Raw genomic sequence first — 19,633 nt, forward strand, 5'->3', positions numbered from 1 at the left:
CTTTCAGCTGAGGACACACGCCCTTTTCTTGCTTTGAATCTCAGTTTTTCTTCTTTTGTCTTCTCTAAATCCTCATCTTGCTGTCCTGTCTGCTCCATTTTCTTTTTGTCCTTCTTACCTTCCTTTTCTCCTCCTTCATTCCTTTCCTCTCCTCCCCATAATTGGCTCCTGAAGCACTTCTTTCTTTTCACCCTCCTTTTCTATGTCCTCTATACACTTGTTTTTCTTCATCGGTCTTCTCTCCTCTTTCCTCCCTACGTTTTAGGGTTTCCCGCAGCACTTTGCAGTTAAGGCGGCCGCCTTAGCAACACACATATCTGCGCGTGTATGTGCGCATGTGTTTATATATATGTGTTTATATAGGTATGCATACATTTGCATTTTTTTATTGGTTCCATATTAGTTTTATTCTGAATTCCCTGATTGTATACCACTTCGTGCTTACTGGAATAAAAAGGACATGGAAAAAAATCTAATTTAACCTTTCCATAGTAAATGTCTATGCGCTCCGAATTGAGGCACAAATAATGACAAGCATTTTGTATTAGAAGCAGCTAACAGTCAGAGGTTAGAGAAAAAGTAATGTGATAGAAAATGTTGCATGTCAGTGTAGTCTTGCATTGCCAGACCTATCTCCACAGCACTGTGGAGTAAGGCCTGGCTACAGCTAGGGCTGCACGATATTAGGAAAATATCTAATTGCGATTATTTTGACTGATATTGCGATATGATTCACAATATTGAGGGGAATGATAATTTTTGTAACATTATTCTCATGAAAAATATAAAAATAAATAAATAATTGAAGTGTGATTTTTTTTTTTTTTTTTTGAGAGGATCTGTACCAAACAGATTTTTTTTCTTTAGTCTGTAGGATACAATTTGTAGGCCAGGACGTCTCTGCAACACCACAGTACTTTATTTTAGAATGGTTTGATACATATTTTGTCTTTAACAAATATTGCGCCCCCCTGCGATTTGGATATTGCCCAAGTTCATATTGCTATTTTGATAAAATTGCGATTAATTGTGCAGCCCTAGCTACACCACACATATATTCCTAATAAAAAAACACTCTGGGTTGTTTGCATTTCTTTAAACCAATCACAACGCAGCGGCGGTGGCTCTGCAAAATGGTCTCAGGAAGGAACTTGTTTTGGTGGAACAATTGCACCCTGCAAAAGAAAACGTCACATACAGTATTAAATGAAGTTAACTGTTCACACAATAATGATGATAATTGAGTTGCATACATGGTTAAAAGTCATTACATTAAATGTCATTTAGCTGACACTTTTATCCAAAGCAACTTACAATTGCTATATATGTCAGAGGTTGCATGCCTCTGGAGCAACTAGGGGTTAAGTATCTTGTTCAGGGACACATTGGTTGATGTATCGCAGTGGGAATCAAACCCAGATATCCCACACCAAAGGCAGATGTCTTATCCACTGCGCCATCACCACCCATTACCAATGTATTGTCGTGTGCACTTCTTTCATAGCAATCCCACCAATCAGTTCCAAAACGACCCAGTTAGAGAGTAATGCTGTGAACATATTCTTTGTTAATCTTTACAATCATTCCCCAAACGAACCAAGCAGGCCTGTCTTGTTGCACCATCCACATTCTCTTCTAAACTTGACATTTTCAGAGTGTAGCTCGCTAGCTCAAAGTTTGTTGTTGTTGTTTCCTGAAGCGAAGGGATTTTGAGAACGGCAACAACCAGAGAGAGGACGGTGAGGGGCATGATGTCAGGTTATAATCCTGAATATGTACTTCCGTTGAGCCAGACTACATGTTGGTCTAACCCACAAAGGTTTTGGTATTCTATAACAAGCTCTACAAGTGCTTGTTTTACTGATAGGTCACATAATGCTTTAAGTCATAGTTTAATGTTAGGGTTAGGGCAAACCGAAATCAAAAAGGTAAAATGCATTAGAATAGGGAATAAGTCCACATGATGGTGATTAGTCCTGTGCACATGCTTAGGCAGCATCATGCTCCTGTACCCCTAAATCCTACAAATCCAAACTCTCCATTACACACACACACATAGTGCGTCTCACTATCTTTGTGGGGACCCGTCATTGAAATAATGCATTCCCTAGCCCCTAACCTTAACCATCACAACTAAATGCCTAACCTTAACCCTTACCCTAACCTTAACCTAATTCTAACCCTAATCCTAAAACCAAGTCTTAACCCTCAAACAGCCCTTTAAAGTTGTGGGGTCCAGCATTTTGGCCCCACAAAGCAGTCCAGTTTTTGGACCCCACAAATGTAGTTAAACAAGCACACACACACACACACACACACACACACACACACACACACATACACACACTGCAGGAATATAACTGTATAGAACTGCACCTTTCCCCCAATCCCAAAACTCCAATCCACCGGAATTCCTCTTGAACTTGGAACAATGTGAGGAATAAATATATATTTGTGAGGAATTTTAACCTTCATGTTGTCCTTTGGTCAAATTTGACCCGTTTTCAAAGTTGTTTTATATCAGAAAATATGGGACGTCGATAAAGCGCTGAAAATGTAAAAAAAAAAAACCAACAACAAAATGTAGAAAAAAAGCAATTAAAAAAGCGGTGTAAAAAAAAAAAAAATAAGCACCCACAACATTGAAATAGTGACAAAAACATTGGGGAAAAAGCAGAACAATGTTAGAAAAAGCGATTCAAATGTTGAGAAAAGTGACCAAAACAATGGAAAAATACCACTAAAATGTAAAATACTAAACTTTGAAAGGAGTGACTGAAACATTGAGATAGGGACAACAAAAGTGTTTTTTTCATGGTTGACTGGAAGACGACACAAGGGTAAAATGTTTGGAGGAGTCCTCTGAAGACAAGCCAATAAGGACTTGGAGCCAAATGGGAACTAATTTCAGATTGTTAATTGTGTTGTTTTGTCAGTTGTGGCGATTCTGAGGCACATAAAGTTCTTCAACCAAAACGGACTCTCTGACGGCTCTGACTGTTACAGTAAACTTCTGTGTTGTCTTGTTAGCCCTCCCTTCCTCTCTCTCTCATCCGGTCCATACAGTGTAACTCCACATACAGTATGTGGAGTTACACAACAGGTCATTTCATGCAGCCAATCAGATCGATGGAGGAGGGTCTGGGTACATTCTGTTAATAAAAGCCTACATGGCGAGCTGTCTCCTGTTCAAACATCTCCGACGGTAAATGTGATTTATTGGGAACAGTTAAATCACTCTTCCTCTACGCTCATCTTCTTCCATTCCACCTTTCTGCATCCTGCTGTCATCCCTCTATCGCTCCCTTTCCACATTCTCACATTCTTCTCCCCGCCTCGGTGCAATCTGTTTTTTTTTTTTAAAAGAACTAAAGTGAGAAAGAGCCTCGCTCCTAGTATAGGGGATTGATTGTAGAGGGGATAATAGGGGGGAAACAGCTGGGAGTGACACAAGATGAAGAGGTTTAGGACCCCAAAACCCTCCCCTCGAGCCACCCCCCCCCACCTTGCCTACCTTTGCTGAAAGATAAGAGGCGGAAACCAAACGGCACTGACACCTGGACTGACAGCCGCCCATCACTTAAGTGTGTGTGTGTGTGTGTGTGTGTGTGTGCGTGCTCTGTTTGAACGGTTAAGTGTTTGAGATGCTAGATGCATAAATATATTGTGAAATGCAGATCATGCAGTCATATTATGTTTTTCCACCTCTAAGATGAATCTCTTGGCGTCCATGGTGTTGTATGGGAGACGTGTACGATATTGGGGGGGGGGTTTGGTAAACTGACTGGATGCTCTCACTGATTAACTTCCTGCCCGGCGGTCTGAACGCCCTACGTCCAGAGTGCGAACTACGGGGAGCTAGGGGGAGCTCGGCTCCCCTTAATAAGACATGGGCTCCCCTGAAAACGTGATTTGTGAAATCTTTGGTTTTTGCATATGCGCAAACATCGCCACGCTGACCTTTTCAAGAAGCTGGTTGAAAGAGGGACGCTGTGTTCGCACGGTCCAACAAGTCTGCCACTGCTGGTAAACTTTGAAAAAAATCGTATTTTGCACGGCTACATGTAAACAGGAATATTAGTGGAATATTCACTTTCATTAGCCATGTAAACGGCTTAGTCGGAATATTGCTTTTTGGAATAAGGGCAAAAAAAAATAATAATTATGTGCATGTAAACATAGTCATTGTAAGGAACCTAACAGTCTTCGGCAGTGTTATACTTACAGCCACTTATCTGTCTGTCACCAGTGTACAGCAGTAATATTCTAAGAGAAACAGAAGTAGCAGTAATGACAGTAATATGAGGCCTGAAGGCAAAACTCTTAACTTACAGCTTGTCAGACAGCAGGAAGCATGTCACTTCCATTTGCCAGGAATGGAAGGGGACGCTGTGTTAGCATGAGAAAATATTCCAAGCATCCCCAGACTCAATGACTGTAATCGGCACACACTCACATAGGCAACAGGTTGAGGATGTTGGACGACGGGGGTAAAGCTGTAAACGATCCCTAATCGTGGGCTGATTTATCCATACAGCGTAGAAATAGTTCAGCATGTTCAGCATCACAAAACTATTGTAAAATTAAAACTATTAAGTGAAAGTACTATTACTTTGATGAACTTTTACTTAAGTACAAGTCAAATTACCGGTATAAAAATCTACACGAATAAACGTAAAAAGTAGCTCATTTAAATTTTACTTTTTTTTTACACTTAAATCTCAAACGTTGTTAAATTAATCTTTTTTTTTAATAAATTGATGGTTCGTTCTCTCTGTATCCTTTCTTGCACTTGAAACCAAAGTAGTCTATATCGACGTTTCATTTCCAAAATTCCGCCGGATGTCCCTCATTTCGGCTGGATGTCCGCCACCATTCAGTTTCTTTGCGTTGGCGTTCTAAACTGCGGTGGATTTCGGAGGACTATGGTTAACTGCCCCTCAGATCTCTGCAGGGTAAATCCAGACAGCTAGCTAGACTATCTGTCCAATCTGAGTTTTCTGTTGCACGACTAAAACTACTTTTGAATGTACACATGTTCCACCAAAACAAGTTCCTTCCCGAGGCTATTTTGCAGCGGCACCGTGGCTCAATCCAGCGCCCAGCACCACCCATGATGATTGTGATTGGTTTAAAGAAATGCCATTAAACCAGGGCACGTTTTTCTCCCATCCTGGAATGCTGTGTGGACTAGCCAAACCCTTCTCCGCAGCGCTATGGAGAAAGGTCTGCCAATGCGAGACTAAAGCCGAAGTGGTCACTCAAATATGGCCAGGGGTTCTCTTAATTACCTTTTGAGTTTAACTTCAGCAGAATTTAACCGGTTTTCGCGTTTATCTTGGTCTGCACCACTGCTGTCTGACTTGTCCGTCTCCATTCTTCTTGTGATTTTAGCGCCGTTGAATATAAACTGGCACTGCCCATCTGACTATAAGTAATTTGCATTTTTTATTTAGTTTTTTACTCGAAAAGGATGTGATTCAAAATGTACACATGTAAGAAAGAAATCTGTAGAAAAACGGTTAATGTCCTGGCAGAAAATGGACATTTGTGTTAATCCAAAACTGAAAATTCTCTAAATTTAATGTATATCCTCTGTACCTTTTAATAGACATTTCAGTTAATCCAAAAATCCAAACACGTGAAAAATCATCACAGAAAATTCTGTCATATTAACACAGTATATTAGCCCATATTTCAAGGACTTTTCTAACAGTGTAGCGAAGTACAATACTTAAACAAAACATAAGTAAAGTGTAGTGTAGAAGTAGACAAACGAGTAATTGTAATTCATTACTTTCCACCTCTGGTTATGAGTAAGTAGGAGACAGGTCATATTTTATTGAGTTAATCATAGCTTTGAGTTCAGGTCCAAAGCCATTATGTGGCCTTTTCGCTTTTCAGAGGCAGCTGTGGGTCTGGTTGTGTTGTGGCGATGATGTGGCAATGATGCCATCGCAGCGTCCATGTCTACTGAGAAACAAAGGCAGAAAGAAAATACAGTTCAGCTCAGCTTTCAGAGTAACGTTTTTTGAGATTCTTTCCTTTTTTCCACTTCCTGAATTCTGAAGCACAAAAGCTGCAGTTCAGAGTTGACTGGTTTATTTCAAATAAAGCCAATGTCATCTATGGTGGACAACTCTCCAGTCATTTTATGACCAATGCTGTTAACAAAGACAAGACGTAAAGTAAATAATATAGTAATTAATAATACCCAAAATATACAGGAATCTACCAAAAACATCCAACAGGATTTACATCCAGCTCTTCATCTTGGATAGACGGAATACTTCTGTGTGTGTGTGTGTGTGTGTGTGTGTGTGTGTGTGTGTGTGTTTGTGTGTGTGTGCACTTTAAGTCAATTAGATGGATACTGAAAGCCCTCACAGATCCAATATTTCCAATGTTAGATTTTAGAATGAAAAGAAGATTTGAACTACTGATTTATTTGATTTTACTTCATTTCACAATCTTTTTTTATCCATCTATACAGATGATGACCACTCCTTCCCATTTTCTGTTCCTCCATTGTTTATATATTCGCTACCTAATAATTTAATAATCTCTGATCCTTTATGACATTTTTCGAATTACTTCATCCTCATCCATTTCTGTGTTAAAGAAAAGGTGGTATATCAGCGTTTGGGGCTGTTAACAGAATTATTTAAAATGTTCCATGGCTTCTCAAGGTGCTCGTCAAAAAATTCCCATGAAAACAAATCTGACTTTTCTTCTTTTCAAAAACATTCAGCCAACATTTGCCTCACCTCTTCTCACTTTGTGCTTGGGTACAATCTGTGGACGACTCCTTCATTATGAACAAACTTCACTGCAGAAAACCACAAATTAATTATATATTTTTATTACCTTTTTACACTGTTTACAATTGACTGACAAATACAAGTAAAATCATGTAATCTCCCACAATGTGTGACCAATGCTGTTAACACTAGGGGTGGGGGAAAAAAATCGATACAGCATAGTATCGCGAGATTTTTCGTGGCAATACTGTATCAATACACAGACGCCAAGTATCGATCTTTTATGATATATGTGTTGGTCAGTTCTTCTGCTTGACAATCACATTTTGCACCAATAAAATTGAAGTGAGATGAACAAACAGAGAAATGTATCTTTTTAGATACAACAGATGTTGAGAAAATTGTCCTTTCGGGACATCATATGAAATTGGGAAAAATCTGAAGTTGGAAAAAAGGTAATACATTGCAATATATCGCAGAATGTTGCGATATGTTTAAAATCGCAATAATATCGTATCGTGACATAAGTATTGGGATGATATCGTATCGTGAGGCCTCTGGTGATTCCCACCACTAGTTAACACCTGGCCATTTTCCACATCATATATTAAATCTTATTTGACATTATTCTCCACAAAATAAATCAAATTAATATAAGGTATATGTGTAAATGCATAGCCCATATAACATAAATGTGGTTTTATAACAATGTTTTTTTGATCATATTCGTGTTCTGTGACATATTAAAAGTCCTCGCTCAGTTTGTGGCAAAGGAAAGGGTTACCACTTTAGTGGTTTTCTACATATTGAGTTTTAATAACAATAATATATAATGTAATATGTTAAAGGCTATAACAAAAGATAAAAACAAGGAACAAGGAACAGTAATAGCCCAATTGTTTAATCGTACAATGTGTTGTGTCTTGGATATGTTTGCAAATAAACATTGATATTCCATTCTGCATTTTCAGTCAGGAGTGTAATTAATATGTCATCCATATATATCAGTACGTCGTCTGCATACAAGGAGACTTTATTAGTACTCTTCCCTTATAACAGTTGCACTAACAGGATACTTTCTTTCTTCATTTTTTTGTGACATACAGTAAGTCTCTCTACCTCCTATCTGACCTTAGAGAATAATTAATATCATTTTAATATCTTCTTCCCTTCCTTTTGAGCAGTAATCCCAAACATTTCCATGGTTTTTCTCCAACTCTACTCTGCCACAGAAACGTTGGAAATTACAGAGTTGAAAATCCAACTCCACTGATCACCCAAACTTTACTGCTATACGGCTATGCAATGTGCTGTAATTAGATCATACTTATATGTATGGACTCTCTCTCTCTCTCTCTCTCTCTCTCTCTCTCTCTCTCTCTGTAATCAAACATATTGTTCTGCTTAGAAAAACTGATCTGACCTACCAACATGCTCAAGTTAAGCCAATCAACACACAACTAATTACAGACAGCTCTGTGAATGCTAAAAAAGACTTTATTATGAATCAAAGCCATTATGTACATTTATAAACCTAAAGAGAATATGCACACAATGCTTTACTCTTTAATTTAGGTCCAATTATTCTTTATTCTGAAAAAAGGCTAAATCCTCAGTTCCACGGCATAAGTGGTCCGGACTACACTGAAGAAAATTCACACTACACATGTTTTATTACAGTATGAAAAATAAACTTTTAAAAGAAAACCATAGTCATTTTTTAGCATCTCTTTATTTCTGGCTGTTTTAAACTGCATAAACTACAATTACAGATGTTAAATCAGTTCAGCACTCAAACTCATTTCACTTTCATTCCAAACAGCATAGAAGGTGGAGATTCAATCCAATCCAGTCAGAAAGTGTGGGCACTCAGAATTCTGATATCATAATCACGTTTAGTGGTTTTCACTGTGTCATGTTGCATTTTAAAACACTGGGTCCTGTCTACGTTTGGGTATCGTTTTTTTTTTTTTCCGATACCAGTGCTAAAATGATACTTTTAAAATGGTGCCGGTGCCTAAATGGTGCTTGAACTGATACTTAAACAAAACATAAGTAAAGTGTAGTGTAGAAGTAGACAAACGAGTAATTGTAATTCATTAAAAAAAAAAGATTTAATAAAAAGGAAGAGCACAAAGCAGCAGGCTGCAACAATAAAGAATGACTTGTTTATTGCTAAGGCCATATGGTCCAAATTACATGTTTTATTAAAAATGTTATAGCAACTTAAAACAATAACTTATTTCACCAGGAAATTGCTGTCAAACAACAAACCCAACCACTAGATGGGAAAAGGAAATTTTACAATAACTTTGAATGAACCACAAGGCTTACCAGTTTCACCTAAACGCACCATTTAGTCCCGTCTGTGTTGTTTTTCCGACAGCGGCATGTGTTGGAATCCTCTTCAGTGAAATACAGTCACACTTTAATGTTACACCGTTTAGCTGTCAGCATTTTAACCGTGTTTAATCTAGCTACTAGCTAAGTGTAGGCTAACGTTACCTGTAATGTGTAATAGCATCACATGCAGCGATTCTCTTTCCTCTAACGTCTGTTTCGGAGCATCAGAGAGAAGCGCAGGCATTTCAGTGGCACCAAAATGAGGCACCGAAATTTGCGTTGCTATTCAGGCCAGTAGATACCGGTCGTTTTGGCACTCGTGCCGTATTAGCACCAGGTTTCTGTATCCAACCCTAATCATGTGGTGGTTGGATCAAAATGAACGTTCCAAACTAGACTGAAAATGTTGCAACACCTCTGAAGTTTCTAGAAATTTAAAAGCAAGCGGATCTTTATCTTACCTGCTTGTCAGGTGGTGTCGAGTACAACAGCAGCACGCTGACAACCTTCTGTGCTGCTTTCAAGTGTACTCGGGAGAAAAATATTTAATTCAGAAACGCTGCAAAATGCAGAGGTATTAATGGTAAAATAGCTATTAATGATTTACCCAAATAAAAACAACAACATTGAAACAAACTATTTTTAAACTGAAAGGGAATGCCGTTCCATCACAACTTTTAGTCCTGGAACGGTGTTCCAGAAAGTGCCACTACAGTGCCGTTATAGTCATTCCCCGGCTGACAGGACAGACAGGAGAGAAGAGCTTTGGAAGACCCGGAAACGCTGACCAATCAGAGCAGACTGGGCTTTTTGAGGAGGGGAGCTTAAAGAGACAGGCGCTAAAACTGAGCGTTTTGGACAGAGGTATTTACAGGTATAGTACAGACAGCATGAGAAAAAGGTCAGACACTTTCATTATCGGGATTGACGAAAAGCTCTCCTTCAAATTCCACATTGATAATCTTGTGTGCAGACTCAGGCAAAAAAAATGGCTATTTCTACAGAAACAAAAAAATCTTTCAAGTCTGTCTTGGACTACGGTGATGTGATTTATAAACATGCATCAACTTCAACTCTTAAAACCCTGGACTCAGTCTATCACTCTGCCTTGAGATAACCGGTCATGCCTATAGTACACATCATTGTATTTTATATGAAAGTATTGGGTGGTCTTCTCTCCAAGAAAGATGTGCTACTCACTGGTATCTCTTTAACTATAAGGCTGTTATTGGAAAACTGCCACACTACCTTCCAGAACTTCTCTGTCACTCCTCTGAGGCATTATCACACTCGCTCTGCTGACTGGCTTTTACTGCATGTTCCACGAGCTCGGTCTGTACTAAAAGCTTTTAGTTTTAGTGCATCCAACTCCTTGAACAAATTACAGCACTTTCTTAAAATCAACTCACTTGTGCCGTTCGGACAATTTCAAAATCTGGTTTTAAACCTGCAAACTTCTACTTGTAACTGTTTTACATAATTGTATTTTATTTTGCATCCCTATTATCCAAATGTATTGATGAAATAATTTTCCAATTCTGTTTTATTGTCTTTCTATTTTTCTTATGATTGTACTTTCTGTGTTGTTGTTCTGAATTTGTCTTTGTAATCTGACTCCATGACATTGAAGATGAGGGTCGCCCCTCAATGATCTATCGAGGATAAAAAAAAAAAGGTTGAATGAATTAAATTTTTTGAAAACTAGTATTAAACCTGCCACATGGGGTGGCAGAAACAAGCTGTGAACACAACCTTGACATATCACATTTTAAGCTGACATTGTGGAGAGGAGCTACAGAGTAGCGTGATGATTAGCTGTGGGTATACCAGCAAGCTCTTTCACATACAACTAGTCATGTGATCCATTAAAATATTGATTATAGTCGCTTCAAAGAGTGCATTAGCGCTGTAATTACCATTACCAACATACATAAAAATCTTCAATATTTGAAGATGGTTTTTTTTATTTTTTTTTACTGTAATGCATGACTCAAGCATGTTTGGAGGCAGCTTGTCCATAAACATCCTTTTTAAAAACTTTTTTCTTCAAGAATATAAAGTATGAGATATGTGTGTTTTCAGTGTTTCTGTTCAAGACTTGGCCTAAACCCTTTTCTTTTACGTGCCTAAACTCGACCCTACATTTGCACTGAAGTCGTTATGCTGTACAAAGGAAGGTTGCTGCTTAAATAGATCGATATGGATTATTTTTTGTTTTTTTTCCCTCAGAGATGCATTGGAACAAAAGCTAAAAGTGTGTGTGTGTGTGTGTGTGTGTGTGTGTGTGTGTGTGTGTGTGTGTGTGTGTGTGTGTGTGTGTGTGTGTGTGTGTGTGTGTGTACGAATGCATTTGTGCGTGTTGGTTTGTGACGCTCGGAGGATCCGATCATACTGGAGGTTGAACCAGGGGAATGATGAGGTGGCGCTTTCTTTCCTTTCTTCTTCCTTTCTGCCTCGTTTTCTTCCTGAAAGACGGATTGCATTCCATCCTCTTCCCTGTAAAAAAAAAAAGGAACAGGCAGACACATGGATAATGTGAAGGTGTCTGCAGTGTGTTCAGAGAGAGAGAGAGAGAGAGAGAGAGAGAGAGAGAGGGAGGGGGAGTGAATTAGAGGCTTGCTTGGCCAGATTCAGACTGTGCAACGTGTCTGCTGCTGCTGGATCAGATGGCAGAAAGCTGCTGTTCTGCATCTCCCTGCAGCTCTTCTGCTCCATAATGTCTGCTTTCTGTTTAATTACAGCTCACCTGCAGCCCGGCCGGCGCTGCAAACAGCCTTTTGCGGGGGGTTGGGGGGGCGAAAGAATCGCCCACATAAACCTTTATTTGGACTGGGGGGGAGAGTGCTTTTTATTATTTAGAGCCAATAACAATCATAATGTCTGCAAACCCCACAATTTTGCAGGTATTTCAAAACAGAGGCCATTTCAGCTGCGCTCAAAAAAATGCAAACATCTGGTTCACTCATAAAAAGTGTGAACGCTTTTTCTCATAATCGGCTGCTTCACTCAGGCAGGTATCTACAGTATCTATCTATCTATCTATCTATCTATCTATCTATCTATCTATCTATCTATCTATCTCTCTATCTGATAACATGGAGACAAAAGGTGCAGCACCTATCACATGTGCCCCTTAAAGTTCTTATTTTTATACATTTCTATTAAATCTATTTAAATAGGAGGATCATTCTGGAGTTGGATCTCAGATGGAGGTCTTTTGAATCTTTTCACACATCACTATTCGATATACAGTCCTCTTTAGCCTAGGTTGGTGGCCTAAGTCTGCAGGTTCTCACCAACTCCCTAGTACCACTTTTCTTAAATTTAGCCTTGGCACCAACTGAAATACTTCAAACATAAGCACGTGGACAACTTTATGACAAATATAAATTATGACAAATAGCCTGCTTCTGATCATTATGATAGTTCAGTCAGTTCATGTGCATGCATCACTCTTTCCAAAAGCAACAAATTGGAGCACTGACTCTTGAACTTTGGCTTATACACTGGGATGTAAAATGTGAACCTGCCCAATTAACAGTGAACGGTACTTTGTTGCTTGAGGATGGAGTTTTGAGGCCACATTAGCCGCTACACACCCCAATCTCCAACTGAACAGTAGAGTTGGGGTAATGCCATTGTAGTGATGCAGGACAAGGAAGAAGAATGTGGAATGAAAAGAAATGATATCTCTTGATCTGCTGCATCAATTCAGATATTTGTAATCTGTTTAATGAGTCTGAAAATGAGTATGATGCTACATCGGTGGAGTACTAATTTAAAGAATAATGCCACCCATCTTTACTATACTTCTCACTCTTTACATAAATGTCAGTGCTGTGGTAACCCGGTAAGAAGTTACTTGGTTCCAAAGCCAGAACTGCAAGCCTACCTACAGTAGGGTCAGGCCACATGCTCGTATGGATCTGAGAGCTGATACAGGAGCTGTTAACAACAAAATCAAACATGACGGGGCCTTTCTCTTACAGACACTCGCTGCTGCTGAGTCACTGGTCGAGATCTGAGTTGTCTGAAGCGCAATCCTATGTGACATAAAGGAAAAATCCCTGAGCACACTGATTGTCAGCCAATTCTGGGAGTCATTCAGTGATACAGGGACTACCCTGTACTAGGCCACTAGGCAGATGGACTGTCAGATGCAAATTAAAGGGACACTCTAGAAATGTAGTATTGTATTTTCATAATTTTGGATGACTCACAAAAGACAGATTTTTAAAAGAACGGTTTAAAGTGAAGCAGCAGAGGCCGAGATATCCTGACTTTCAGTCCTTAGTACAGGCGAAGCGCTAAAAAAGCTGGGTCCTACAGTTCCCATAATGCCACTTGATAGCATCTTTTCATCCGACCCTCCCTGCCATGGTAATGCTGCTTCGTTCCAACTCCACGCACCATGTTTTTGATCCAGTTTGTACAGATAGAAAGTAAAGCTAACGTGTTGATAATATGGTGTCCATTTTTCTCTGTCTGAGGGAGCGGAAACTTTACAACCTAAAACTGTACAAACAAGTTCTTATTAAAACTCAAAATCTCTAGTTTTAGCTTTGGTGCTGAGATTGTAACATGATGGACATCTGACTCATTTAGGGCGAGCGAACAATGCAAACAATTAAGTTTTCCAAACCTAAGGTCCAACTTTCGAAACAAAAACAGAAGCCAAGCTAAAGCTACAAACGCAAACCAGACACTTCTAAGCCTGCAGCCATGTTCAGCAGTCTGACAGCTAAAACCATAAAAACACCTTGATGACACGATGACAAATCTATAAAATCCCAAAACTAACTTCAAATCAAATTCAAGAACCTCTCCTGGAACTAAACTACAACACACCAAAACTGGATTAAGACTGTAATTTTCTGAGACTTTCGTTTGTGAACTAAACCTAAAACTTATTTTTAGGTTTTAGGTTTCAGCAGTCTGAAACCCAAATGACATCCAGTGGTGGATGGTAACTAAGTACATTTACTGAGGTACTTTGGACTTTACTTGAGTCTTTTCTTTTCTTGCCACTTTCTACTCCTATATACTCCAAATATTGTAATTTTACTCCACTACATTCACCTGACAGCTTTAGTTACTTTACACATTGAGAGGTTTGCACCCAAAACACATGTAGTTTATCAAATACAATGTTTCATTATAAATTAAACTACCCAACAATAGACAGGCCTACAAGTCCAGCTGAAATAATTAGCAGATTAAACACTTAGTTGATTGACAGAACAGTTTGGATCGTTTCCAGTTTCTAAAATGGGATTTTTCTGCATTGAGTACTTTGACTTTTAATACTTTAAGTACATTTTCCTGATGATACTTACATATGTTTACATTTTCAACGCAGGACTTTTACTTGTAACGGAGTATTTTTTTTTGTTTGTCTTTACAGTGTGGTATTAGTTCTTTTACTCAAGTTAAAGGATCTGAACACGTCTTCTTCCACCGCTGCTGAAATCCAAGTGAATCAGGAAGAACATCAGAACCAGAAATCCAAAATCTGGATGAAACCCGTGGCTCTCCTCCTCCGACCCTCCGATGCTCTTCAGGATCAGGTTTCCTCCTGCCCCCCATTCCTCCTCTCCTCCCATCCAAACTCCAACCCTTCTGCTGTGGAATTATGGAAGGAGGGACCTTCTGCATTTTTTCCCCTCCTTCTTTTCTCCCTTTTCTTCTGTTTTTTGTTTTTTTCTCCCTTCTTTCTTTGAAGGAGGGGTCCATTCTTGTCTTCCCTAAACGTGCAGCAGCGAGGTAATGAGGGTGCGTCCCCCCACCCCCCCCAGTCGGCCCAGTTCCCCCAACGCAGCACCTCCCAGTTCTCTGGGCTCCCATATAAAAACCCTGGTGGAAAGTGAGTGTAGCAGTAGGGAGTTTTCTGCTGGGGTCAGGAGGACTGTGAACAGACGAGCGGAGAGACCCTGCCCCGAAACACCAGTGTATGATTGGAGTGTAGCAGGAAGAGAAAAAAAAACGTCCCCGACTTTTTGTTTTTCCTCTCTCGCCTCAAAGAGTCTACATGTCTAGTGGCATCTAAACATGTTCAGCTTTGTGGATTTGCGGCTGGCGCTGCTGCTCGGCGCAGCGGTGCTCTTGGTCAGAGCGCAGGGCGAGGACGACCGTAAGTCTCATCATCACTGTTTACCGGAGCTTCTCAACCCCCCCCTTTTTTTTCTCTTTTTTTTACTGGTTTTGGAAAGTGGATTTTCTCTTCGTGGGTGGACGGCTGCTGTGATCTTAGACAGAGATGAGAAGAAAGAAAGGAAAAAAGTTTGAAGTAGAAATAAGAACTTTGATGCGTGCTGCTTCTTTTTTTCCCATAGATAGATAAATAGATAGATAGAAACATATATAGATAGATACATAGAAAGATAGACAGATGAGCTTGTAGTTTAAACAGTACAGGGTGTACGTAATGCATTGGGCATCTCCAGAAGGCCCCTGTCTCTCTCTCTCTCTCTCTCTCTCTCTCTCTCTCTCTCTCTCTCTCTCTCTCTCTCTCTCTCTCTCTCTGTCCTTGTGTTTGTCTCTGTCTCTCTACCACCACCAACCCCCTGCCCATGCATGCTGAGCGAGTTGCTGCAGGTTTTTCCAGGCTTTCCTCCAGGCGACGTTTTCTAACGGGGAATAGCAACAACCAAAAAATGCATGTTTAAATCCAATTCGAACACGAAAGAAAGCTGTATTTCGTTTTAGAAGAAATATTGATTTATTTTTGACTATTTAACCTCCCATTGCATTTCATCACCCCCCCCAACTCCGCCTGCCAAAGGTTGATCTTGATCTTGATCTAAAAAAAAAAACCAGTTAAATTGTAAGGGAAAGAATTGCCTTTTTACGGCCTCATCCGCAAAGATTGCCCTGCTTCCAGCTTTGCACAGGGCAGATAAGGAAAGCTTTCCACAGGCCTGATTGATGTGGCAGGGTAATCCAGCGCCTGGAGCCAAGTGTTGAGTTGGCCAGGTAAGAGAGAGACAGAGAGAGAGAGACAGAGAGAGAGAGAGAGAGAGAGAGAGAGTCAGAGGCAACCAGGCGTAGTCTTGTCTGCCACATACATTTGACCTCTTCAGCCTGAGCACTTTATGCTCTGGGACAGATGTGTGAACCACTTGTACTTTACTTGAGTCTTTTCTTTTCATGCCACTTTCTACTTCTACTCCGCTACATTTCAGAGAGAAATACTGTACTTTTTACTCCACCACATTAATCGGACACCTTTAGTTATACTAGTTACTTTAGAAGTTTAGATTGTTGCACCCAAAACACATGCAGTCGATTTACAGAACGGTTAAAAAGTACTTCAACTTTTAATACTGCGGATTTATTTAGGACAAAGGTTTTAGGGAAGCGAAAGCCTCTGTTGGTGTTTTTAGACACAACCATTTCTTATTTATTTTTTTGCTGTAAGAAGACAAAGAAAATCAGCACCAGCTCTGGAAACAAGAGCCACAGAGCTGAAGTTCCATTTTTCCAGATGTTCCTGTAATCTGGAAAGGACTCAGCTGCCTGTCTGTCTGTCTGTCTGTCTATGTGAAGCAGATGTGGTTTGACGCTTTAAACGGTCTCACAGCGTCACCCAGAGGCTTTGCTCCGCAGCTGCAGACACATCTGGCCGCCACGTCCCCCACCACACCGCCTCCTTTTTTTTTCTTCTTTTTTTTCCATTCCTCCTCGTCCGCTTCTGCTTTTTCTTTCCACTTTTTTTTTTTTTTCTTTCCCCTAATTACAAACACATGCAGACTGTGTTTCCACCAGCTGCTGCCAAGACGACAGTCCGCTGCAGCGCCAATGCTTTTTCCCTCTGAGCTCAGCACTTTGGCACGCTGGGACATTCACAACCCCCTAAAAAGGAGCCTCGGTTTGGGGTTTAGTTTTGCGGAGCAATCCACAGCAGCAGCAGCAGCAGAGATGCGACCTCAGCTCGGAAAATGTGGCATAGAGCAGAGGAACTTTCAGTTTTTTATGAGTTGTTAAAGGGAAATGAAATCACCCAGAGACACGTTTGTTCTGTGCGCAAAAAAAATATGGTCTTTCCATGCGTTACGTGATGTGACGTCGGTGCCCTCTCTGTCACCTCGTCCTGTCTTCTTTCTAAGGCCACCAGTTCCCATTCAAACCTTTCAAAACACTCATTCTCCTACTTGATGTTTCTTTTCTTTCTATACTGTAACCATTTCCTCTGTTACTGTTCATATAATTTGCCTCAACATAATTCTTTTGATGTAATTTCTCATTCTAAAGCACTTCAAAATGTTCCTTTAATGCTAAAAGTGCTTCAGCTAACAGAACAAAACATAGGCCTCTATACAGTAGATCACAACTGTTATAAAATATATAATAACTAAACATTATTATTAGTTGAAGTATATTCTGAATTCATTTTTAGGTGATATAGGTATTTTAGGAAATAATAATTTGCTACAAAAGAACACTAAAATGAAAGCTGAACAGTTATTTTTTAGGGTATTACATTATACTGTATATATTGAGTTTTTTCACTCTAGCTCCCATCTAGAGTATGTAACCTGTGTGTGTGTGTGTGTGTGTGTGTGTTCAGGTATATCACCTGTGTGTGTGTTTTTGTGTGTGTGTGTGTGTGTGTGTGTGTGTGTGTGTGTGTGTGTGTGTGTGTTCAGGTATGTAACCTGTGTGTGTGTGTTCAGGTATATCACGTGTGTGTGTGTTCAGGTATGTAACCTGTGTGTCTCCCCAGGCACAGGCGGCAGCTGCACCCTGGATGGCCAGGTGTTTGCCGACCGAGATGTGTGGAAGCCCGAGCCATGCCAGATCTGTGTGTGCGACAGCGGCACGGTGATGTGCGATGAGGTCATCTGCGAGGACACGACCGACTGCCCCAACCCAGTCATCCCCCACGACGAGTGCTGCCCCATCTGCCCCGACGACGGTACCACACCTCCACCTCCAACGCTCCCTCTCTCATCTCCTGATTATTCCTTTCTTTCTTTTTTCTTTCTTACTTCCTTTCTTTCTTTTCTATCTTTCTGTCCTCCTTTCTGTACTCTTCCAACATTCTTTATCGTTACTGTCACCCGCATTCACATTTGTATTTTGTTTCCTCTTTTTCATATTCTTTTTCTTTTTTTCAAATCCCATTCCAACATTCAAACACTCCCAGTCTCGTTCACACCTTCCCTCACTTCTTTCCCATTTGGCTCCAACATGACTCAGCATGTTATCTGCCCCCATTAACCCCACAAATGCCTTCTCCCTTGTCCTCCAGCGCTAGATGCACATTTCCCCCTCCTGCTGTAAAAAAGCAAGCCTAAACTCAAGATTCCAGGACTCCTTTTGAGGATTTTATTGTGAATCTATATTTTCACCTTTATGTTATTTGGAAAATATTTTTGTATTTGTGTGTGTGTGTGTGTTTTCGTCCATAATCCAACATAAACTTCTCTCTCTACAGGCTTCCAGGAGCCTCAGGTTGAGGTAAATATTGATTATTTCAGTCAATTATTGTTCTGAATTGAAATATATCTATCATTATCGCACACTGTAAAAAGGGGTTTTCATTTCTTTGTCAGCAATACATGTTATTTCATGTTGTGTCAACAAAAAAATTGTGTCCAGAGAAACATTGCATTGTTCTGACTACTATAATTGCAAGTTGCCAGTTTATATTAATTGTTGGGAAAACTTGATATTATTTGTAATAAAAACTTGGGAATTAGTTGGAGGGACAAATTATTTTTGTACCCTCAACTCTTATAGTCACGTTGGCAGCACATGCAACTAGCTTTCTTGTTATTTTAAGTTGATACAATTAAGCACTTTTTACAGTGCACAAACAATATAATTCAGTGAAACAGAGACTCAATCAGTTTGCTGCAACTATTGGTTGTGATATTGGTTATTGATTGTTGATGGATTGATGATTAGTGTGTTCAAGCAGAAAATTATAATTCTTTAGCTAAATCTGTAGATATGGTTTATTGGTCTAAATCAGATGAAGTTAGTTGATTGGTCACTATCTGTGATTAATCCATTTCTGATCATCATATCAAATCAGCTACATTATTAATCGTGTGAATCATTTTGTCATTGTATGCAGATGACACCATTCCGTTTGATCATACACTGAGAAATTGTTTTTTCTTTTTCTTTACTCACAGGGACCCAAGGGAGAGCGTGGACCCAAGGGAGACAGGGTAGGTTCACACTCTCTTTCACCTGTCATTCACTTTTGATTTGTTTTTTAATATTCAGATTCAGATTTCAGTTTTATTGTCATTCAAGCAAGTTAAAAACATTAAGGAACAAAATGTGTTCCTCAGACTCAGCAGCAATAAATAGCAAGTGCCTTAGCTAGAATAACATAATTAATATAATCTAAAACCTATAAACCTATAAATATAATATTTCTGGTCACCGTGTGTTGCGTTCAAAGTGTGGTACTCTGAGCAGATTCCTGTGTGTTTCGGATGAAGTTGAAGCAGCAATACTGACAAAAACATGTTCCATTCGTGTGGAAACAGGATCTTTTAACTGGGCTAGGAATT

General features: G+C 39.7%; 1 protein-coding gene and 1 long non-coding RNA gene across 2 annotated transcripts in view; one reads left to right on the forward strand and one right to left on the reverse strand.

Moving 5' to 3' along the window:
* Nucleotides 1-9,218: 9,218 nt before the first annotated feature.
* LOC120574259 overlaps nt 9,219-19,633 on the reverse strand; it is a 16,396-nt gene continuing 5,981 nt past the window's right edge. The window contains exon 3 of the long non-coding RNA XR_005641848.1: nt 9,219-11,600. This is a non-coding gene — a long non-coding RNA (uncharacterized LOC120574259). The remainder of the gene's footprint in view (nt 11,601-19,633) is intronic.
* Nucleotides 14,966-19,633, forward strand: part of col1a1a (collagen, type I, alpha 1a) — a 27,049-nt gene continuing 22,381 nt past the window's right edge. Inside the window, exons 1-4 of the mRNA XM_039824507.1 lie at nt 14,966-15,234; nt 17,827-18,018; nt 18,541-18,563; nt 19,247-19,282. Coding sequence (XP_039680441.1) covers nt 15,153-15,234; nt 17,827-18,018; nt 18,541-18,563; nt 19,247-19,282 — 333 coding nt within the window. The 5' untranslated portion in view covers nt 14,966-15,152. The remainder of the gene's footprint in view (nt 15,235-17,826; nt 18,019-18,540; nt 18,564-19,246; nt 19,283-19,633) is intronic.

This window comes from Perca fluviatilis, chromosome 15, assembly GCF_010015445.1.
Source record: "Perca fluviatilis chromosome 15, GENO_Pfluv_1.0, whole genome shotgun sequence".
Classification (NCBI taxonomy): domain Eukaryota; kingdom Metazoa; phylum Chordata; class Actinopteri; order Perciformes; family Percidae; genus Perca; species Perca fluviatilis.